The sequence below is a fragment of the Hakea prostrata genome, chromosome 3, assembly GCF_041222555.1.
Source record: "Hakea prostrata isolate BN-2017 chromosome 3, UWA_Hpros_2, whole genome shotgun sequence".
Classification (NCBI taxonomy): Eukaryota; Viridiplantae; Streptophyta; class Magnoliopsida; order Proteales; family Proteaceae; genus Hakea; species Hakea prostrata.
Window position 1 is genome coordinate 49,814,423 of NC_142602.1, and position 23,867 is coordinate 49,838,289.

Here is a 23,867-nt window from a genome sequence, read left to right on the forward strand (position 1 = left end):
AATAATAATTGTTCCTTAAAATATATATATATATATATATATATAAATGATTCAAAAGCTAAAACAAAAGGTCGGCCATTTGGCAATTTTAAAATATCGGGGAGGATAAGAGGTAAAAATTTACGTTTAAAAAAATCAAAAGTAAAACTTCTGATAAGGAAGTAAAAGTAAATAAAAAGTAAATACAGCAGAGTAGTTGAATTTTTTCAAATAAAAATCATCCAAAGCGCGATTCTCATCGTTAAGGTCGTTAATAGTCACGCGGGCGTGGCCCTTGTGCGTGTTCATCGGAACCCTAAGTCCTTGTATTTTCATTTCACCCCTTAACTCAGAAGTTCTTTTTTCCTGGGCGAATAGTTCATCGGAGAATCGTCAATAATGGTGAGGAATTACAGGGGTTACTCCACCAGATCCTCAGATGTGTTGTTATTTTTGTTTTTGTTCCTGTTCGTATCAATTGGTCATTCTTACAGGCCTGGAGATATCATTCCCATGAGCAAGATGGGTCAATACCATTCGGTATGAACAAAACAGAGAGAGTGTTTTCATCATTTCGTTGTTACCATAGCTCCGGTTTTGGATTTCGCCAAACTTACAAATTTTCTGTTTTTTCTTTCAACAATTTCAGACCAGAACTCCTTGGCATGATGTGATCGGTCGCCATTGCCCAACTTTTGCTGTAAATCGCGAGGTACAGTTCTTTAACTTAATATCGAAACCTAATAGACTTCTAACTTTTCCCTTTTCCGTTAAATAATTCTCGGCTTCGTTTGGTAATTATAGGTATTGATGCCCATAGCGAAGCCTACGGGTTACACTGGTGCTGATCCTTATAAAGTGTAAGAAGAACTTTTAGCCCGCATAATTCTTCACTTGCTACTTAGTTACGTTTTGAATTCAGGTGCTGCACGTTGGCTTTTCTATCTTAGCACATACTAGAAATTCCTTTTTCTCTTGGTTAGATGATTAGTGTATAAAGCAAGAAGGCTGATGATCCGGCTCTGTGAAGTAGCGAATATGCTTTTGCTAAATGGGGAAATAAGAAAACCAGTTATTTCTCACTTACGATGGTAGAACAAATACTAAGAAATCACGAATAGAAAAGGACACAAACGGTAGACAGTGGTTCACATACCAATGCAATATATTATGCCCATACGATGGAGAAAAGAACTTGATTATGTAGGAAGAAGATTACAATGGAGATCTCTTAACTAGTTGACAAAACAATGTTACAAAAACTCACCCAAAACCCCGAAAATCCAAATCTCATTATGATTCTGTAAGAGAGCATAAGTTTCAATCCGGTACATGGGTTGAACCATCGGGTTGAGTCATACCATATGTGGATAAATCAAATCGAAAGCAATTGGATGTCTCCCTAGGGCCTATATAACATGGTCACTCAAAAGAATTACTCAACACTAAACCTTAGTTATACATTTACATGACACTAAATAGATATTATATTCATGAAATATGATTCACTCTCAAGATCCCTTTGTGGTGAAATGGTAGACATGTGAGACTCAAAATCTTGTGCTAAAGAGTGTGGAGCTATATCCTTGCACCCCATCAGTAATGAAATCAGTGATGGCTCTAACAAGCCCAAGCTCTCTACTTCAATCATAGATCTAAAAAATCAGGTCATTTGGGTAGTCCACCAACCACCAAAATATGTCGGTGCAAGTTGATCTTCAATGCTAGGTACAAAAATTCAGTCATAGATAACATAAGACAGTATCTAGTTTGAAAAAGTTGCTTGGGGAGACTATAGAAGAGAAAGTTCTAGTGCTTTAAAGAGGAGAATAAAAAACTGACTCCTTTAAGCAAGAACTGCCCATAAACTTATTCAGATTTTAATTTATAATATACTAGAAAAAATATTTAGTGCAGAACTGATATCAGTAGCAGAGTGTTTTTCTTTTCTTGGTTCTTTGGGGACTTAGGAGTCTTGGAATGCTTAGTTGGTATTATTGAGCCATGTTGGAGAGCCAGCTGGAGAAAAAGCTATCAAACCTTGCTAATGTTAAAAGTGCAAGACCAAGGGCTTTTGGTTTGGTCATGCTTGTTGGCATGGTTTTGGAGTAGTCTTCAACTTATAATTTGGTCGCATTGGCTGGTATCTTGGTTGGTTATTTAATACTTGCAAGAACTCCATTAAAGGTGTGTGGCTTGCTAAACATTACTAGGTTTCCAGTTAGACAAGAGTATAAGAAGCCTGAGGCTTCCACCATTGAGGTTTGGATTGGGGTTAATGGTTTTGAGGAGGATATGTAATTCAGATCCCCAAGGGATTGTGATGGCTGGTTTTTGAGTTCTTAGGTTCCTTGATTATAGGGCAGAGTAAGGTTCAAATTTCTTCGGGGTTGGGGGGGGGGGTTAGGGGAATCAAATAGAAATTGATTGGGAATAATAGAGAATGAGATGGGGATGCTGGATGGCAGTTAGCGAGTGGGAAAGCTTTGTCTAAATTTGTGGAGGAGCTGGAGTGACTTGTATAGGCTGAGTCCACACCCAATTGAAGGATTCCTAATTGTCTTCAATGGAAACCTTTAAGCAAATACTTTGGAGGTACCACTCCAAGTTTAGTTGGAGACCTCTCAAGGTCTCCCCGAGATCTCATGAGATTTCTCCATTTAGCGAGACATCTCAGGATCAACCTTCAATTTGTAACTTTGATGATTGGATTACCATTTGAACTTTGTATGAACCATGAACATGTTTAATGTATTATACTTGTCTGAATTTCAAACTTTGAGCATCAATGTATGAGCATCTAATGCGTACAATAGGCCAGTTTAAGGATTTTTTTTCAGCATAGTGGTTTCCTATTTGGGTCTGGAGTGGCACTCATATTTATATTAATATTTTTTCTTCTTCATAAAGTCGAGGTTCCTAGTGTGTCCAGGAGGGCTGAGATATGCTGGATAACAAGTTCAGCTCCAGATGCTCCTTAATCCCCCTTGATTTGGAACCATGAGTTGGGGGGAAAAACTCCACCAACTCGGCGACATCTTGCTGAGATCTCAAGCCAACTCTCTTTTTTGAGTTGGTGAGATGGGCCTTGAGATCGAGATTTGAACATGACACCAAGGCTTGGTCACTATTCTAATTGAGAACAGTAAAGAGATAATAGAATAGTGGGAGAGCTGAATAACTTTCTTAAATAATCATGGTAATTTCTTCTGATCGACTCTGGTTATTGTGGGTCTTTTTTCTTGGGCGTGGTTGAGGTGTGGGGTGGCGGTGGTTATTTATAGCCTTAAAGTGGAAGGCATATTGAATTAGGACATGGACTTAGACTAACATTGGGTTTTCTACTTGTACTTGATCTATCTAGACTAACATTGGGTTTTCTACTTGTACTCGATCTAGGTCTTATAGGATGACCCTTGCATGGACTTCCATCATGGGTGTCTTATTACAATCTAAATCTGAAATAAAATATTCACATAATGAATTTAAATAGGAGGACCAGACTGTTCTAACCTGGCTGTGCATAATTACCAATACTGTCCTTACCCAGCCAAACTTTTTTTCAGTCGAAAAGCTCTAAGCATGAGACTTATGCAAGCCCATTATTGTGCTGCTGTGCAGCAACCTAGCTTGGTGGGCAGCAAGTTTAGGGTTTTCCTTGACCCTTGGGCTTCCACTTTACATTAATCCTTCTACTTGTGTTTAGATGCATCCCTGGTTCCTCAACTTGCCTTTACTTGACACTGCATTTTTTACGATCCCCTTTTAGGCCTATGGAAGCCTTTAGTATTTATTCAGTTTGGAAGAAGCTTAATAAATTGAAATTAGATCAACAAGCAAACCCTTCTTGATAACTCCTTCCATGATATCTACTCAGTTCTGAATTGTAACCTACCCTTCTCGGCAAAATTTGAATATTTCTCTAATGTTGACTCCTTGAGACGTAACATCATATGAAATGTTGAAACCCAAGAAAGATGATGTTTCTACCAAATTGTGACATTACATTTTTGAATCTTGTTCATTTCGGTCTCCAAAAATGCGCTTTCCCATTGAAATTTCAGTGTTTTGGTCATTTCATTATGTATGTTTGTCATTTTGGTCTTTCTGCACATGAGACGGCCAAGCAATACTCAGAAAAACTTGTTTCCACTAAATTCATGGTTTTGGTCCATCAAGACCTGAGATGGGACAAAATTTCAAACTATGGTTCACTGTATGAAGGGCCAAGTCATATGCATTTAGCCACCATCTTTTTGTTACCTCGGACCACTCTGCCAAGCAACGTATGCTAGATGTCAAGCTTCATTTTAAGGTGTTTAAATCCTCATCTATGTTGTCTTAAGAATGCTTTCACTTGCAGAAGGGGTACAGAACCCCTTGTTGCCTTGAGTTTTTGGGTTTTTGGCATTCGTTTGATTTTGCTTTGTCTGTTGTACTTGCTAGTTGCTACAAGATCCTTCTATCATGGTTCTCTACCTCCAATTGTCCCACTGTCTTGCCTTAAAAGTAGTTCTTCCAATTTCATCTATTTTGCTGACTGTTGTGTACCAATATAATTATAGATGCCTGACCTGTACCATGTCATTGAGCTTTATGATGGTTTAAGATCTCAATCTCAAGTGTTATCTTGCCAACTTAGACAAGAGAGTTGGCTCAAGATCTTTGTAAGATCTTGCTGAGTGGGTGAAATTTTTTACTGCAACTTGAAGGCCCAACTTGAGGGTCATTTGAGTTGAAAGTAGCTGTCCATTCTATTTCAGCCCTTCTAAACAACTAGTGACCTTAGAATTATGACAAAAAGAGAGTGTAAATTTGAGTTCCACTTCGGATCCCATATGAGAAATGGCCTATTGTACACATCATATACTCATAACTCATAAGTTAGTGCTCCAAGTCAAAATTCAAACTAATTAAATACATTACACATGTTCATTGTTCAAATTACAAAGTTCAGTTGATAAACACATCATCAAAGTTACTACTCGGGAGTTGAGATTTGGGACCCTACGTGCTAAGCACATCATCTTGTGGACAATCATTTCGTCTTGCTAAACGGAAAAGTGAGAAATCTCGCAAACTCTCGGTGGGATCTTGAGAATTCTCTTACCATGAGCTTTATTTGCCCCGTCAGCCATAACTGACTTCCTGATTCTTTGTTTATCCTACATATTTTGCCATCAATTTCACTTATAAATAGAGCTTCTTGCTTGCATAGTTGCAAACTTCTTCCAATCATCATTTCCCTTAGTCGCCATAGGCTATCCTTTTGCTCAATTTTTTTGGCATAATGTTGTATGGAGTTGGTTTGGCTACCAATAACCAATAGTAATTTTCTTATCCCACTGGTTGCCAAGATCTGGATGAAAGTACCTTACTCTCATCGAAGCCTTCAAGAGTGGATTGGTGACTTCTGTCTTGCTGGACATTGTCTGGATCATACCAATGCTTCTTGCCTACTATTTTTCCCTTTAGATTCTTAAATGTGGGAAATAAAGACTCTACTTATAGGAAATAGGTTGTCTTATTTATCAACATAGTGCTTATTTCCTTAATAATTGAACTACCTACGGTTTTCTCATTTCATGTTAAGTTTTAGCATAGTACACTTGGGATCTTTTGGTTGATGGGCAAAGTCTTTTGGACAATGTTTTTTCATGCTGTTTTCATCTGCCTTGGGGTGGCAGCTGATGGCAAGGATACTTGTGCTGGGAGTCCATAGTATTTGCAAAAGTTAGCAACTTTATCTAGTCAGATGGCTGTTGTACTAGAGGTTGTCTTGGATGACCATTGTCTTCTAGTTTCCCATGTTTAGGATTTTGGAAGGCTAATGGGAATTGGTTTTCCTAAGGTACTCATAGGAATATTTTGTATGTATCTACTTGACCTGAATTCAGTGGGGACTATACTATCCTTTTGATTTCTCAATTTAAAGTATATTTTCCTTTTAATTAAATCTATTCCTACTGTTTCACGTATTTGCCTCCTTTAGTTTCTGGTTCTATATCACAAGTCCATGGTTGTATGCATATCTTATTCCTATTGTTCCACACATTTGCCTCCTTTAGTTTCTTATTGTACATAACAAGTCCATGGTTGTATGCATATCTTGTTTTCATTACAGTCCAAAAATTTATGAAATGGTTGTCTATGCAGATCATTTCAAGTCGGGAGGGAGAAGTTCCTTATTCCATGGCTTTTTATAATTAATCGGAAGAGCGCAGAAGTTCCAATGATTGATGTCCAGCTGGTAATATGGCGTGTGATGATGCACTTCTTTTTTAAATTTTAAAACATTATGAAGAATATTCATGCTTGGAAAAGAAATCAATGAAAGGCACTGTTATGAGGTGAAATGTGAAATATCCAAGAACCAATCCATTACCCAGCCAAACCAAAAATGTTGAAGATTCTGCAAGAACTAATCATGATGCTAATAACACCCATTTTCTCTAGCCAGAGATTGGAAAACCTTAAAGCTTCTACTGATGGTCTGTTTGGGCTTATTTAACTTCCGTTTAATTTTATGCTACCTCTCTGTGATGAGGTACCATTATGGAGGTCCAGCATCCTGATTAGATCGGAAATCAAGAGTAGACCTGGTCTTTATGTCCCTCTACAGGGGAGGTGATTTAGAATCAAAGGCTGGAAACAAGAAAACCATGGAAGCAGGACGAAGTGGACTAGCAATGGGCCAGGCAGGCTCAAGCCAGTCCATTCAATCCAGATGGTCTTTTAGTAGGGCCAAAAAGAGGCCAAAACACTGTTCACTTCAACGGTGTCACTGCCCACTAGTTGACAACTTGACATATTGGGAATATTCATAGAGGATTTTGTGGGTCGCCAAAATCAGATTACATGAAGATTTTGGATCCTAGTTTAGTTTTTATTTTAGATGTTATGCATGTGGCTGAATTATGAAGCCTAGTGGTTTCTACTTTTTATTAGTTTCTATTTTCCATAAGATTCTATTGTCACTAGCGCCCAAGTTATTAGTTTCTATTTTCAGTTCAGAGATTTTTATTTTTTTTATTTTTTTGTGTGAAATAAAATTTGCTGGCCATGTTGCCATTGCTTATGGAGGAATCCATGTTCAACAGCTGAGGTAGCTATGGTTGAGAGACCTAGGGTTGAGATAGCCCATCCCATACCCCTTCTTCTATCTATCCTTCTTCTATATCCCCTTCTTATTATCCTTCCATGATCTTCTTTCTTATGCCCCCCCCCCCCCAAAAAAAAAAAAAAAAAAAAGAGTCCTAATTATTATATTTTGTCTTCATTAGTTTGTTGATTCTGGTTGCAATTGATCTACCTATTCAAAGCAATTTACGCGAAGGACTCTCTTTAACAGAGATCTCCTACCAGTTTCTCCGGTTTGAGGTCACTTTTGCATTAGGAGGCCCTGTGATCTTTTCCATGGGAGCACAAGGGTACATAATGTCAAGGTGTTACCTAGGTGTCCAGGCAGATTTATTGGGGTCTAGGTAACTGTTGCTGTAGTAGTATCGGATGCCTTGGTTGCAAATAATCAGGTTTGCCATGCACTTTCTTTTTCTTTTTCTCTGATAGGTAAGCTGTTTGTATTATTGAGTACATAAAAAAAGTCAACTTCCTAGAGATCCCCATAGGGGAAGGGGGATTCCGAGCCTCAAGTTTAGGTTTTGTTATGCCAACATCATTTTAGGCTTTCTTTGGTACAATTTAAATTAATGATTTTTTGACTTCTAGATATAAATAAATGTATTTGGTACGATTATGACCCCTATTTTTCACTAAAATAAATCAATTTAAACTTAAATGCATAAATAGGTAAATGCCAGAGGTGTTGTATGATTTATCACCATATATTGTTAATTTTTTTTATGTGGGTATCATTAATGAGCATGTGCAGAATTACTACTTAAGTGGGGTTAAAATGGTAAAATGACAAAAATTTAGACAAGACGTTGCTTTTCTCTCTCTCCAACCTCCACCTTGCTCCCATCTCCACTTCAATAATATCTTAGGGATATCAAAACTAACCCAAGACAATATAAACGAACCAAAACCAAAGCCAAAGCCAATATATACATTTACAAGGTAAACCAAGATCAACTAAAACCAGACTGATAATGCATAATATAATATTCACCCAACTATATCAAGCCTATTTCTTGTTATGTAATATATTATGTCTAGGATGACTGTTATTTATCAGTCATGATCTATTATAGTATTATCATAATTGATTATCATAAATAAGTTATAAATATAAACATAAATTATGCCAAGAGAGCTTTTAGTGAGATTTCTTTCATGAATAAACAAATAATCTCCTATTGAAAATTGATATCCAATAAAGATAGTCAAAATATAAAATTCCGAAAAGGATTACAAGTCAAACCCCCTAGTTCAGAGTGAAAATAAACTGGTGAAATTTCTAACTTGCTAATGTCAAGGTTTTTATTAATCCAAAAATTCCATAAATTGTAATATGGTAAAACCTTGCTAAAAATCAAAAGAGTAGTAAAATATTTGTTCATTTTGATGTCTAAAAGATTATTTTTTCTTCAGAGTGATTTGATAATATTCACAAATATGAGAAAAGGTTTGACCAAAGAATAACTGCTTTAATATGAATCAGATTTAAGAAATCTTGGACGGAGAGCTGTTTTTTATGCTCTACCTCTACTATTGCAAAATGTCTCATGTAAAATTAAATTTGTTAGACAGTCAAACTGCTTTGAAAACAAGAACAAGAACAACAAAAGCTCTCGTATCCCATCTAAATTGGTCTGCTTCTTGAATCCTTTCAAGTTGAACTTAGGAAAATTGATATCCACAAAAAAGGGAAAGGAAAGTAATTGGGATGAAGAATTAAAAAAGAAAGAAAGAAAAAAAAGAAGGTAAGATGAGAAAAAATGAGATGGAAAATAGAAAACAAAACCAAGAGGAAAGTTGGAAAATCTTAGCTACATGGTATTAATAACATGGATCCTAGCCCTTTGGTTGGCTCCATATGAGGTCATACTTGGCATAAGCCTCAACTATACACTTCATTCTTCATAACCTCACCTGTGGTTGTCTTAGGCTGCCCTTAGTTCTTTTAGCTCCTCTTCGAAGGCCTTAGCTCTTTTAGGTCGTTCAATCAGAATCAAACTGCTCCTTATCTGGGGCTCCCTCAGGCCTGTTTTGCACATGGCTAAACTACCTCAGACGACATTGTTAGAGATTGTCGTTGATTTGAGTGATTCCTGTGTCAGCTTTAATACATTTGTTCCTCCACTTTGTCCTTCAAATTTTGTCGCACATTCATCTTTATCTTCATCTCTCTACAACACGTAGCCTTTCTATATGCCAATTCTTTACGGCCCAACATTCTGCTCCATATATCATATACCAGGATGGACAACGTTTCTTACAGAACAAGAAACTTCTCTAGATCGAGGAGATATTAATTATTTATATAGATAATATCTTATTTTTAAAATAAACCTAAAGTAAGATTAGGTATGCCAGGACAATGACAGATTCCAAGAACAGCATAAATAAAATGTGTTTCTTGATTGTTCAAATTTCCAATAACTTGCTTCATCAGTTTTGCTGTTTTCTATTTCTGTGGTGATATTTGATGACTTGATGGGTTTTATATTGATTTTTGGTGAATGTTGGCTTAATGTTGATTTTATTTTATTATTATTATAATTTTTTTTTTTTTAATTCATGGTGCATATTGTAGCATACTAAATAATTTGGCTGCCTTGGTCACCTAGGTCACCTAGGAAATGCCTAAGTGGGCGTGGTACCTTCTTGTCTAAGCAGTTAGGCTCCCCTTCGCCGCCTTCAGTTGCCTTTTGCGTGATAAATACATAGGGGATCAATTGGTCTCTATTCAAGGTGGATGGGCAAATTGGGAAGGTTTTAAGCAGAAGCATGTTTTAATTATAGTCCACAAGATGGAATTACTTATAAGACTCAGCAGTTGAGGGGTAATGTAATTTTGAATTTCTTTCAGTCACAGGAGTCATCAAATTACTGGAATTTGGTTGGGGGCAGGGAGGTTAAACTGAATGGTGATGGTCCATATTGTTTGAGAGCTTCTTTACTTTACCCCTATTGAATAATTGAGTCTATCGAGAAAGAGAGTATATTAGGTGACAGCAACCCTAGCGAAAAAAAGATAAAAAAAATGCCAATAACGCATGCAGGGTATAATGATCCTAAGGGCAGCCTACCCTGTGGTTGAAAGTGCAAATAAAATGTATGGTAAATAGGGCAAAAATGCAATTTGCGAGAGATGATGAGAAACCTAAGCAAAGTAAAACAAGTTCTCTTGACATGAACAGTAGCTGCAAAGGCTTTTCTCTGCACTGACAAGTAATTACATTGTAACAGAATTCAGGAAAGATAAGAAATCTAATTGAATGTCCTATTTGAATTGAGGATAAAAGAAACAGATTGATTAAACAAGGATAAACTGATCAAAAGATAAAGAGTATTAATCTTAGAGTAGGTATTAAATTGAATTATAGCTAAAATGTTGATTAAGGATGGACTGTTCCTGCGGTTATTTGTTGATGCATCTGTCGACTTTGCCCTTCCCTATTAGTTCAGGCCTTTAGGTGAAACCTAACAATCATAGAACCAAAGCAGGTTGGTCAAGTGCTCAACTCTTTTGGAAGTGCATCGGAAGAGTTTGCCTGTCAATGAGCCTAACTTCTCTTCTCTCTTCATATTAAACTTGAATTCCAAAATATCATATGGTCTCCAGTTCAAGAGTAGAATATTTGGAGGACTCTTTCGACCATACAGGAAAATCTGTAATTGTTAGCAAAGTTGCTAATTTTTTTTTGAATCCAAAGAAATTCTAATTACTTTCTTTTTACAATCAGGGTGAGTCTGGTGCCGAAGGCTTCCGCACAAGCAATCTGGGGGTGGGGGATTTTCCTATGCACCCTTATCCCAACAATTTTTGCTCAAACTATTTCAGTACCTTGACCTCAAGCTACAATTGTGGTCCACCAACCAGCATGCCAAGGCCTGCCCCCTTCCTCTTTTTTTATTTTTTATTAATAAAAGGTTAACTTTATTAAGAAATAATAAAAGAAAATAAAGAATAGAAGGAACTGAAAACACTCAACCCTGCAACATCAATTGCCCCAATACCCCCAAATCTCACTAGACTGAGGGCATTGCCTGCTGTCTTCTTCTTCTTACCAAGTTACCCCTTACATTCCAAAAAAGAATATTCCTAGAAAATTAGTGTAAATTGGTACCTTCCATTTGAGCCGCAGAAGATTTGCTAGCATGGTTTGAAGCCTCCTCCACTAGTGCTCGACCCACCCTCTCCAAAATTTCAAAAGCGTTATGAAAACCATCCGTCTGAACGGGCTGGGAAGACTAATGATGTCCACGCCCACGAACTAAAACCCTTCCCTCACTTGGGTGCTTAGCAAACCTGTTTCTTTTTGGGCCTGGCCGCGAGGCCCAATTGAAAAAGGTGGTCACTAGTGCTCGACCCACTCTCTCCAAAATTTCAAAATCGTTATGAAAACCATTCATCTGAATGGGCGGGGAAGACTAATGATGTCCACGCCCATGAACTGAAACCCTTCCCTCACTTGGGTGCATAGCAAACCCCTTTCTTGTTAGGCCTGGCCACATGGCCCAATTGAGAAAGGTGGTCCGCTCCTAATTTTTGGGAATTTGGAATTACTTTCCTTGAGTAATTAATCTTCACATTTCCTCCGATGCACGTTGAACAATCAATTCTCCCTTTTACCTGAGGTGGACCCAGAGTGGGATCCACAAGTCGATCCTCATTTAGAGGATGAGGTTCGATGAGAGTGACAGTCCATTCGAATTTTGAGATGGAGAGTTATAAAGAGAATCCTTATATGTCGGATCACATTCAAAGTTTGAATTTGCCATAGAGAGTGTTCAATCACCTCGCTTGATCAAGTTGATCCCATGTTTTCCTCCCTTCGATGTAGAACGTTCACTTCATACCCTTTTTACCCTAGGTGGGCCCTGAGTGGGTCCACGAGTCTATTCTAATCAAAGTGATGAGATTTGGATGAGTATGGCACATCATCCGAATTTGAAAGTATTTAGTGGAGAGAAGAGGGTCTACGCCTTTATCTAAATTTCCCACATCTAAATTTTGAATTTCAAATATTGAATATTCTTGATCTGTACTAGGCGTGTGGGACCCGATGTCATCTGACGGTATTTGAGCGGGACCTGATGTCATCTGACGGTATTTGAGCGTCAAAAGACTGAGAGATCAAAGGAGTCTTAACCACCTTTGACACCTCCTCCCATAGAGTCCTTGTTGGACCAAAGTTTCCATCAATCGAATCCTCTCTCCCCTCTAAATTACAGAGTTCGCCGCCCCTAGAGTCCTTGAACAAATTCGTCCTCATCTGAATCCTCTCTTTTCTCTAGATTGCCAGTGTTTGCCACCCTCTTCTCTTGTTCTAGCAACTTGACTGATTGTGCTTCCGTCGGAGCTGAAATTTTCCTTGAATTGCAGTAATTGACATGGTGTCCAATTCGTTTACAAGAGAAGCATTTCAGCAGACCATTCTCATGCACCACCTTCTCTAGGAGGCTGAACACTATGGAGGATCTTGGCTCACATCGATTTGCACCTCTTCTACTTGCTACACGTCCAAGTCCTCTTTAACCAAAACATGAGCAAAATTGCCCAATGCCCCCGCATGAGTTATCTTGTCCAGAATTGATAATAGAATTTTAAATGCTAGTATTCCATTGGAAGATCCTGTAAATGAACCCAAACTAACTTCTATGAAGATTGTGCCATATGAACATTAAATCTGGCTTCCAAAGCTGAAACCATAACAATCGCGAGTCCAGCTTAAAGGGGTTCCGTCGCCTATCTACTATCGTGTCATTCTCATTCCCGAACTGAAAAATGACATGACCCTTTCCCCGAGAATGCAGAAAAGGGGACTGTAAGCTTCCACATTTGATGAATTTCCCGTCGGCCATCGCACCACACCCATCAACGTGTGATGAAAATTAAATCTACAAATTAATGAAAATTTATAAAGATTGCGTTGTTCCTCGTAGGCTAATTGAGGGATGACAATACACTGAAAAATTCGATCCTCCTACAACAACCCCTGCATGGGTCATCTTCCTAACTAGTGCTTGAGTCGCCCATTCATCACCACCTTCCCTGCTGGAGCAACTGCTGGAAAGGCCTCCCTACTCCAAAGCCGAATTCCTCTCCTAATATCTGAACCTTCTCTCTCCTCTACCATTTTTTATCCACATCACCCAAAAATCACCATCAACGATTTTGCTGCCTCAATCTCACTTACAAGGCCAGCCCCTTAGTTTTACTTTATGATAAACGCAATAAATAGGTCGCTGAATTGAGTGAAAAGGTCACTTCTGCATTTACTTACCATTGGTGCAGAAACCTTGACGTGGACTTATACAAACCTGTAAGTTTCCTAGACCAAGATTTAGAGGGTCTAGTAGAGTATTATAAATTTATTTTATTTTGGTAATAATATGTTATTCCTTCATTTTTAGAAAGGGGGATATGTTTTTAAGAGTTGAGTTAGAGTTGACAGGATACTTGGGAAATTACCCTTGTTAAAATTGATTTTTCTTTATTAGTTTCCTTCATTATTTGGATATTTTACTTTTAAATGGCTTGTATTAGGATGAAGATTTTACAGGGATTGAGTTTGTGGTTTGCAAGAGCTTTTGTGGCTATGAGCATGCTCACTTTTCTCCCCCCCTTCTCTTATGCAATTTCTCTCTTCTTCTAATTCTCCCTTGTGATTGCCCATCATAGCAGACCCTTCTCGAGTCTGCATTAGGAGGCCTATATCCAAGTCTGGGACGTTCATAAGGTGTTGACCAATGGGCTAAAAAGGACCTTTAGGTGGTTATATTGTAGACTGGGCCTTATATTGTTTTTAGGGGGTTTGATTGTAATAGGCCTAATTTATAATCCTATAAGATGGGAATAAAATTTGTATGCAATACTAGTAGTCCAGTGTTTGATAATTTGTTCATTCAGGGGTGGGGGATTTGTTTTAGTTAGTTTACCATACTTAATAGTTAGAGTTCTGTTCTGTTTATCGAGTGTCTTAAGAGTCACAAAGAGTCCTTTTTATGTGATTTCCGTCCTTAATAATGCGGTTGCTTTCTTCATTTTAGATCCATAGTATGAAATTTTGAGCAATTTCACCATCTCAGCAAGTACCTAAACAAAATAGGCCTCAAAATTAAAAAGTTCAATATCTTGGCTAAATATAATCGATATTTCTGTGACTTTGCCAAAATTTCAAAAATCTTGGTTAAATTTTGCCAAGATCTTGAAAATTTCGGTGAAATTTTGAAAATTCCAAGGGGTTGTACCGTACAGGGCTTAGGACTTATGGATATGGATATGGTGGAGCATGTGGTGGTTCATCTGCTAATTCCAATAGCATGTCTGCATAAATGAATTAAGTGCATCATTTGTGGACTCCATCTTTGGATTTCCATCAGGACCAGCATAACCAGTTATGCCAGTTCTACAACCGGGTTACAGTCCATAGCTGTACGATACATTTTCCTAGGATACAGTATCTACTTAATGTTGATGATGCTACCTATAGAAGGCCAATGATTCTTATGTCGAGTATTCAGAGTACTTTATGAACCAAGTGATGGATCCAACACGACATATGCTTCTTTATTGATCTCTACTTGTTATATTTGTTGGCACATTTTAATGAAAATCTTAATGTTTTTTGCTTAATATTTGTATTTATATTTGAGAAAATACATGTTTTAGACCTTGAGTTTCACCTGCATATAGCTGGGCGTGAGTCGAACAAGAACACCACTTTGGGTTAGGTTTTAGGCAAAAATAAGGCTTCCATTGTGTTTGTTGACCATAAGTTAGGTTGGACACCAAAAACCCACCAAAATAGAGTCGAAACTAAAAAAAAATTCTGAAATTTTGCTGAAATTTTGGCATTTCGATCATCTCGCCAAAGGGCGAGATGGCGAGATGAACCTGAATTTTGAACCATGCTCAGATCTGATCATTGGGCTTGCTTGAGTCGGAGACCCACAATCTTGAATTTGAGGTTGGATTAATTAGTATCAAAGGCAGACTAGCCCATGCTTACCTGTGTTTTCAAGACCAGAGTTTGTTTGACCAATAGAAAAATTGCTATTTTATCCATAGATGATGGGTAGAATGACACTGGCATCTTGCACTGAGTTTAATCAACATGGAATAGGAGGCAAAATCCAGGTTGAAAATTCAGTCCTTTCAGTTAAACATTCCCCAAAATGGCGTGGCAAAACCCTAGAAAAGATAATTGTTTTGGTGGAATTTTGATGGTCTGCTGAAATAAGATTTTGAACTATGATCACTGTCGAGATGTTATCAACAACCAAAGAAATCACCATTGAATCTGAAGATGATGTAGATAAGCACCATTTCAAGAATTGCATCTGTAGGCTTGACAAGAATTAGGTCCATACTCGACCCTGTAGTTCTGGCCGGATCAAGCCCATGGTCTGGTGTTACTGGTCATTCTAAACCAGAATTATGGCCTCATGGAAGTAGCCAAGTAGTTTCCTATTTCCTATGCTGCTAGCTTATTTTATTACAATGAAACCAATTTAGAGTTCATATTTCAAGGATTGATTGAAAAAGAAAGCAAACCCTTTTTTGTGATGATGCTTCTCTCTCACAATGATGTAGGTAACTTGTCTCAAATTTTGAGAACTAGCTAACTGCCAGTGACAGGTAATTTGGATGATTGGACAATCTTATTTTAATGAATTTTGGAAGAAACCCTAGTGCTCATCATCGTCATGAATGTTGTGGGAATTATAGCAGTAAAGATTATGAGGACTAGGATAAGAATTGTTCTGGACAATGGGATAAATTATTTGTATGTGGTTCCATGTATAAGCTTACAGTATTAGTTATCTATCATTTTGTATTGATATTAACTGAAAGCCTTTAAGACACATGCAAACATACAGTTCCCGCAAGTCTAAATGGGTGCTGGAGATTTGATGTGTAACAATGATATGAAAGAATTAATGAGACTGTAGACCTCAAGAGTCCAATGCATGAGAATGATATCTCCTAACACTCGTTAAGTCGTTGGTAGAATGAGTTTTTTTTTTCAGGTTCTTGCCATGATACATTTTTTTTGTGATGCAAGGATGTCAATCTCTATAAAAGTTATAATGCATCTATTATTTAGAAAAATATTTTAACTGATTGGAACTTAATATGGAGGATGCATGTCGTGCAGAGGTACTCAGGAGGCGATATACTTGGTGTCACGGCTAAAGTTGTGGACATGCCTCATCATTGTATGTGAAAGTGGAACTCCAATCTCATTGCTCTATCTACTGTTTTTTGTACATATATTATGACAAGAATCCCACCTAAACACCCCCCCTCTTTTTTTCCCCTCCCTTACCCCAACAACAATGGCAAGAACAACAACAAATAAGGGGAAAAAAAAGAGGAAGAAGAAAAAAACCAATGAAAAAAATAAAGTGTCTGGGTTAATGGCATCAACATTATCGAGTTGGAGATCCAAGACGTTGTCATGAGCATAGTCAGGATGCATGGTTCTAGAATTTGTTATTGTCTAAACTGTGTACTAAACTATAGTAGCTGGTTAGTCGCTTTTTCCATCCCCATCCTTTGGCAATCCATTTCAGCTTTCAATTTTCCATGACTTGGGTGATATTTGCGACTATGATTCCTATCTATACTTCTTTGTTGTTCTAAGCAGATATTGAAATTCATCCAGAGATACGTAAGCAGTTCTGGGATCAGCAACATTGGCCAAAACATTTGCTTGTCAGATATACATGGTTAGTTTCATTATCTGGTTTCTTGTAGTTTCAGGACTTAAATGAGATGCTTCCCTTTATGAAATTTTGGGACTTAGGCTCTCTTTGGCTTGATTTGTATTTCTGTATTTATTGAATATAATTTATAAAAAGAAATTTGGCCTAAAAATAAATCCTGTTTGGCTACTATTAATAAAATTGATTATGAACTGTAATAATTGATACTTTTATTTCTCAAAACAAAATTTACAATGTTTATGATTGCAGTTGACAATGCTGACCTTGGTTGAGGCACTTTTTTGAACACTTGATTAACATTGTTGGTTCTAATGAGGTTGATCTTGTTGAGCTCCACAACATTGACCCTCACTGAGGCACGTGTTGAACAATTGATGTCTTCATCCACAAACACTTGACTATGCCACGATTAGATAATGCATACTTCTGGCCGATTATATTTACCTTGCTGTTTTGAAATAATTGCAGTTTATAACTGTCAAGACCAATTCAACCGATCTGATCCCAGTGATTGAAATCTTTAGGTGAATTCGTTGCTCAATTCTAAGCCCATTGGTACTTGTTCTCGTTTTTGAATCCTCAACATCTTGTTCTCAAGCAGTTTAGAAGTGTCCAGAGGGCTAAAAACCTTTGCTGGCTTGCTTAAAAATTTGCGACAACATATCCTTTCAGGCTCGTATATGGAGAATCAGAAACCTCAAGGTCCTACTTCTATGGCTACACTACTAATTGTCTAGAGCCCACTCTTCTGCTAACTCCCAAGAGCAATTAATTGGGAACAAATAGCTACTGTACCATTAGGTAATTCAGTTTTCTGACACAAGTAGGGTGAATGGCAAGTTACGTATTCAATTTGTGAACATACCCACTTAATTGGATAGCTTCAGATAACCGCAAACCTAGGGTTCCTGGTGATGCTTAAGCTTAGGATGAAGAATGTCATGAAGCTTGCATAAAAGATTGAGATGGTCTGTGATGAAAATCAACCTAGAGGAGGGTGAATAGGTTTACCTGGTGGTATAGCCTTGTCTTTGCAATTAATAGTTACAAATTAAAGCAAATAAAATAAAACAATTGAGACAAGACACAAGATTATATTGTGGTTGGATTCTAATGAAACTATGTCCACTCCCTTCTAGACCTCTAGAAGGATTCCACTATTATGCCCCTTTCAGTATGGTGGGTGGGAAGACAACACCTCTTACAAACCTCGTTGTCTAGGCAAGAGTACCTTTACAAAATCTTTGATTCCAGGCAAGTGCACCCAATTACTAATAATAAAACTAAATAAAAGAAAGTTGAAAACACTTACTAGACCTTAGGGTGGCACTTCCCTCTGTATGTAATGAATGCAAGAGCGACTCAATATGGTCATTGGAAACTAGCCGTGAGAAGGCCAGCTGTTTCCACGGTCAATTGACGATCAATTGGGACCATTGCCTGTGGGGCTAGTTGGTCTGTTGATCGACCATGGAGTCTTCATGGTATGTATTGTGAGCTCTCTGAAATGGTGTCAATTGATAGGCATTTTTTGCTCACTGTCGACAGGCACTCAGACAGTGGGCTTTTTAAGGGCTTTCTGAGAAAATGTTTTTGAAATTCCGTTTCATCCTTACAGACTGACCCAATACTCCCTTTTACCCATATAATAAGTTTCTTCAAAACTTTTAACTTGAATTTCTCATGCAATTACATGTGCTACTTTCCTAATCTATATGCATGGTCCGTAAGAGCTTTCTTATCATTCCTGAGTCTTGAACTTGTACCTGCACATGGGGATATTCATTTGTTGGTCTTCCATGCTTTGGGTTCTTAAATTGTCTTTTAATCAGTACTGGACTGCTTCCGTGCAATATACACTCTCTTCTTTGGTGTTTCGTTTTATATAGCTTTTGATTCATCTTAAACAAAAGGGAAACATTACATCTCAACTTTATGTGTTTATGATCATCAAAACATTTCAAGGGTAGTGGGGTCATTTCCCTAAAATGCAATGGCTTCATCGGCAAAGCATGGAGAGGAGGATACTCTATGCTAATGCAGTCCATTGATGCTTCCAAAAATGGCAGAAGCAATTGTCATCTTGATGTAGCAGAGGATAGAGGAGTGTAGAGACACCGGAGATGAGGGAGAGAACAATTGGGAGCATCTTAATTTGTTCCTTTTCCCTGACACTTGTAAATCAAATGAATTTATATTATAATCTTCTTTTTAAGTCGTTTATGAACACACTCACTAGATATTGCACATAAATGAACATAGATAATTTGTTGCCGCAAATCACAGATAGACCAGGAAAATAGTCCTGACCTTAGTAGCCTATTTGTGATTTTTTGTTTGTTTTAGTTTGTAATAAATGCGAATAGTATAAAATCATATCAAACACATGTAAAATTAGAATGTAGCCAGACAAATACAAATTTAAATCAGATGCCAAAGAGTCCCTTATTCTTGACAAAATCAAAATTATAGTATTGGTGCTCTTGCTTCAACCCCTAAGATTTCTGCATTAAATCGAACATTCTCTTCTCTTATGCTTAAACATACACTGCAGTTGAAAAGTTTCCCAGGTCAACATTCTAGGTTTTCTGATTTCTGTGCTGGCTTTGCTTTCCAAATATTGGCTAGCCTTTAGATCAGCCGTGGACCTGAAGTTGTATTATTAATTTCCTAAATATGGCAAAACTTGAATGTTTTGTGGCATTGGTTTTTGGTCTTGGGATTTTTTTTGATAGTGTTTTACATTTTTTTTAAGGCAATGATCTGTCAAAACAAGACAGTAAATTTTGGTTGGTTATAGCTGCTATAAGGGCATTGGCTATTCTTATACGGATATTGAGGCTGCCAAACTATTTTGTTATTTTCTATTTTGGGATGGAAATTTTGGGGCATACATTGTGCAACAGTAAGGATGCTCCATTTTGACATTGCGGTCATGATTTCAAATTGGGAAACAGCTTCTCTGTGAATCAGGGTAAGTTACATGTTATGACCCTCCCAGACCTCCAAGTGGTGGGAGCCTTGTGAACTGGTGCGCCCTTTACTATGGGAGTACGGGGGCATGTAATAAAACCAGAGTGTGGCAGAATGAAATATTAATTATGAGACTTTTCAAATTCATCTGTTTGTCTTTTTGTATTTGAACGGTCACTGGGTACACTATTTAAGCATTTGCTGTTATGATTGTTCTAAAATTAAGCTGTAAGCAAAAGAATGATAACTTCCACTGTTTGTTCATTCTACATTTTGAAGACAGTGATGGGAATTATTGTGATATTTGTTACAGGGTGGAGCAGTCGGAGATAGATGTTACTGCTGGATTTTATGTTTTATTTGGCTCAGGTAGAGGAAATCTGCATCCCTTTTTTTGATTTGGTGATTCTAATATGTTTGATCATAGATGACATGACATCCAGGCAGCTTCGTCTGGACTGGTCCTCTTGGTTGCCTAGGCTATGATTTGGCACCTTGGTGGTGTCATACTTGCCTTTGGTCTTCCTAGGCTGTGACAACTGTGTTTGAGCTATATGTATATACCTCAAATGCTTTCCGTTCTGTTGCTCCAGGCTCGAAAGCCTGATGTCACAGTAATATGTAAGAGATATTCTCTTGAATATATCTGATGGTGTTCCTCCAAAAGAAAAAGTCTATCTGATGGTGCGCCGCCTTGGTTATTTCCCCCTTTCTTTGATTAGCATGTTGTGATTCCTTTGTGCACATCTGTCCCATTTCCATCCATTCAGCACGTGTATTTTATGTTCCTCCAATGAGGGGTAGCAGCATCTTTTTCCTTATGAGTTCAGAAAAATGGATGAGGATCTTTTCTTTTTTTGAGCTTCCAATAATGAGGATGATGAGGACTCACTTGATGCCATGTGGTAAATGGCTATTTTGTTTGGGATTTCATTGACAGAGAGTGATCTACTGACATTTTACTGGTAGGAGAAGTTACTCATCAGTTATGTATTGCCTTTTTGATCTTTCAGAAACACCACAACGTTCTTTTGTTATTTATGTGGCCAATTACTGGAATTTTCATACTGGCCATTTTTTTTGGAGAATGCTACTGGAAGTTTATATCAGGATTGCTGTGAACTGTAACCAACTGTGTAGAATGCGGTATTATGTGCAAAGAGTTGTAATTGTCTGCGTCATAATACCAAACACCACACTAGATACTTGTCTTCCTCCTGATTGGGGCACTAGTAATGTATATTCTGTCCTGGACAATAGACACAGGCAGACACCAACACCCCTCCCAAAAGGCTGACCCTGAAATACATATAAAGATATCTTAAGTTCTTGAGAGACTAAGGATATCTAAATATGGCTGAAATTTCTAATCTTTTGAAGGAGTAAATGTACTATTTTTGACTTTTCTCTGAGATGCCAAGCTTGCTTGCATTTTTAATTTATTTTAATTTAAAAAAAAAAATTTTTGGTTGATTGAAAAAAGTTAAGACTGTTAACCGTTTTCTGCTTCAGTTCAAGTTTTCATTAAGGATTTGTTTTCAATGGAGAAGCAATCTAGATATATTTGTTTTTATTTGATTGAAATGTGCTTTGATATATGGGTAGCTGGGCCACAGAGAATCCTCTTGAGCTTTCATGAGCACTATTGAATTTGGTTGATTATGTAGGGTATAATGGTGAGACATTTTATGATCAACTGATGCTGATGTGAAGAGAGAAACTATTAAATATTCAATTTGGTCGTTGAAACAGTTTTTAGTCACTATTTGGCCAGTGTCACACTCTCTCTTACCTCCTTTAGTTGGATATATAAATTATATGAACAGCTAATGTTCAGTTTCTATGGTCTTCTATGAACTATGGCAAATGAGGGATGTACTCATCCGCTTTGGTGTGTATACCGTGGCTCCTAAGAATTTACTTTTGTGGCTTTTCAAACAGGCCTCTTGTTGTCTTTTATCCTCGCGATTTACATCTTACAGTCCTCTCAGGACAAATTGGCCAGGTTAGTTTCTCATCCTCTACTTATCAACATTTGATATTTCTTAAGATGACAAAAGAGGATTGGACAGAAGATACAGGTGCATTGAGTGTGTGATTTTGTGCTTTGGCATTCATATTACAACCTGGAGTTTACCTTTTTCAGGTTTGTGAGGGAGACAGTTGCTGAAAGCAGCATGCCTGGTGGCGGGGTTGCGAAGGTCGAGTGATGATGCTCTCTGAAGCTATTAATACCCATGGTCAGGTTAGAAGTTCCCGTGATTAAAGGCAAATCACTAAACATTCAATCTGAACTGTACAAGCATTAAGTGGGTGTGTGATCTTCTGGTGATCATCCAGTGCTCAATATTGCTGTGGACTCGGATTCTGAAAGTTGATCAACTCCAATTACCAAAAGAAATGAAATGTACTATTTTATCCATGAGGGAAAAGGTTTGCTTGTTCGGTCACCTTGAGTCACTTGGCAAAGGTTTGTCAATTGAGTGAAACTTTTGGTAAATTCATCTTTATTTTGAGTCACTAGGATTTCTGTAATGTTGAAGTTTCAGTTTGTAGAAGCGAATTCAATTAGTGCGAGTACAAAAATGAAAATTTTACAACGTGGATCACATTATATGCAAGGTTGTGGGATTCCATATTCTTCTTACAGTCTCCCACCCTTCCCACCTAAAGAACTATATTTCTTGGCTTTTAAATACTTATTTTAGTTCTTGCAGGTAATAACCAGAACAGATTGCTACTCTATTACAATAAAAGTTGGGAGTGCAGATAATCTTTAAATGGTGAATGCTAATATTTTGAGGAGCTGCTGATTTGTTTCAATTCCAAAATGCAGTTTCATATTTAGGGTAGATTTTCATTATGAAGAAGAGCTTCCCGCTTGGGAGTGTTTTCTGCAGCAATGCCGGGGATAGGGTTTATATACCGAAGCATCAATAAAGATGAGGTTTCATTCTACCTTTCCTAAGATTTTTCTCATTCTGTTGCAGTGTGTATCCATTTCATGTCATTCCACTGAGATGGAGAAGGGTGGGAATTGCAAGGAGAGGATGTTGCTATGATGATTTTGACTTGCGAGTGGAAGGGTTAGTTTGGGCTAATAGGTCCTAGGATTTCTTTAGACTGGAAAAATGTCCTTCATCTTTTGCAGTTGATTTTGCAACTGTACCATTAAGAAATTAAGTTTTAGGACGTAATCCCTTTATTCTTTATTGTTTTTTGTTTTGCTAAATATGGATTCTGGTCATAATTTTCATTTAGTTTCTCTATGCATAAAAACAGAGAGCTATTTGGTCTCCTACCTTCCCAGTCTAATCCTCATACAGATTATTACAATGTTGGGTTTCAATGAATTTGGTGTTATTTTGTGTCGTTGTGTACGAGTAAATAGTTCAATTTAATTATTTAAACCTCTCTTGGAGATTCATAACCTTACCTTTTATTTTGAATCTGTGTTGGCTAGCTTCTCACCTCCATTATTGAATTAGAAGAAGAATAAACTGAAGCGACTCGGGTGCCGCTAACCCAAGTATACATTAGGAGAACCAAAGAAAGAGAAGAAATGAGAAAAGAAAATAATAAATATAGGGAAATTACACATGTATGCCCCAGATTTGTAAATTATTAGGGTTATATCTTTCTTAATTTCTATAATGTTTACATCTTTATGTGTTTATCGAAAAAAGAAAAAAAAAATTACATCGTTTTAAATTGAAGTTTTTTTATGTCTGCCACACTTAAGTTGGCAAAATTTTTTGTTCGCTCTCGTAAGTGTAAATTATATGTAACACAAAACAAAATTTCGTCTAGTCCACGACTAATAGACTATTTAGTACCAGTTAAGTTCTAAAATGGAATGTCCAAAGTAGGAGTGCAAGATTGGCCCTGACCCGCCCTAAGCCCGCCCTGAGTTTGAATGGGCTTGGGCTAAAGATTTTGGCCCTAAGGGCGGGTTAGGGCCAAAATATTCTGGCCCTGAACTAGGGCCAAGGGCGGGCCTGGGATTACTCTTTGGCCCGCCCAGCCCATCCCGGCCCGTCCTTGATTTTGGC

General features: G+C 37.5%; 1 protein-coding gene across 1 annotated transcript; it reads left to right on the plus strand.

Annotated features, from left to right (window-relative positions):
- The first annotated feature begins 262 nt into the window (after nt 1-262).
- Nucleotides 263-23,331, plus strand: NPU (ATP-dependent helicase/deoxyribonuclease subunit B). The gene is made up of 9 exons (XM_089150523.1): nt 263-519; nt 629-691; nt 784-839; nt 6,136-6,229; nt 16,272-16,332; nt 16,764-16,845; nt 20,129-20,184; nt 21,757-21,820; nt 21,962-23,331. The coding sequence occupies exons 1-9, from the start codon at nt 379-381 to the stop codon at nt 22,023-22,025; spliced, it is 681 nt and encodes a 226-aa protein (XP_089006649.1). The 5' UTR covers nt 263-378; the 3' UTR covers nt 22,026-23,331.
- Nucleotides 23,332-23,867: the final 536 nt, after the last annotated feature.

Coding starts and splice junctions, on each gene's coding strand:
- NPU (XM_089150523.1), top strand. CDS start 379: ATGGTGAGGAATTACAGGGGTTACTCCACCAGATCCTCAGATGTGTTG. Junction 6,230..16,271: donor CAATGATTGATGTCCAGCTG/GTAATATGGCGT, acceptor CATGTCGTGCAG/AGGTACTCAGGAGGCGATAT. Junction 16,846..20,128: donor TTGCTTGTCAGATATACATG/GTTAGTTTCATT, acceptor TATTTGTTACAG/GGTGGAGCAGTCGGAGATAG.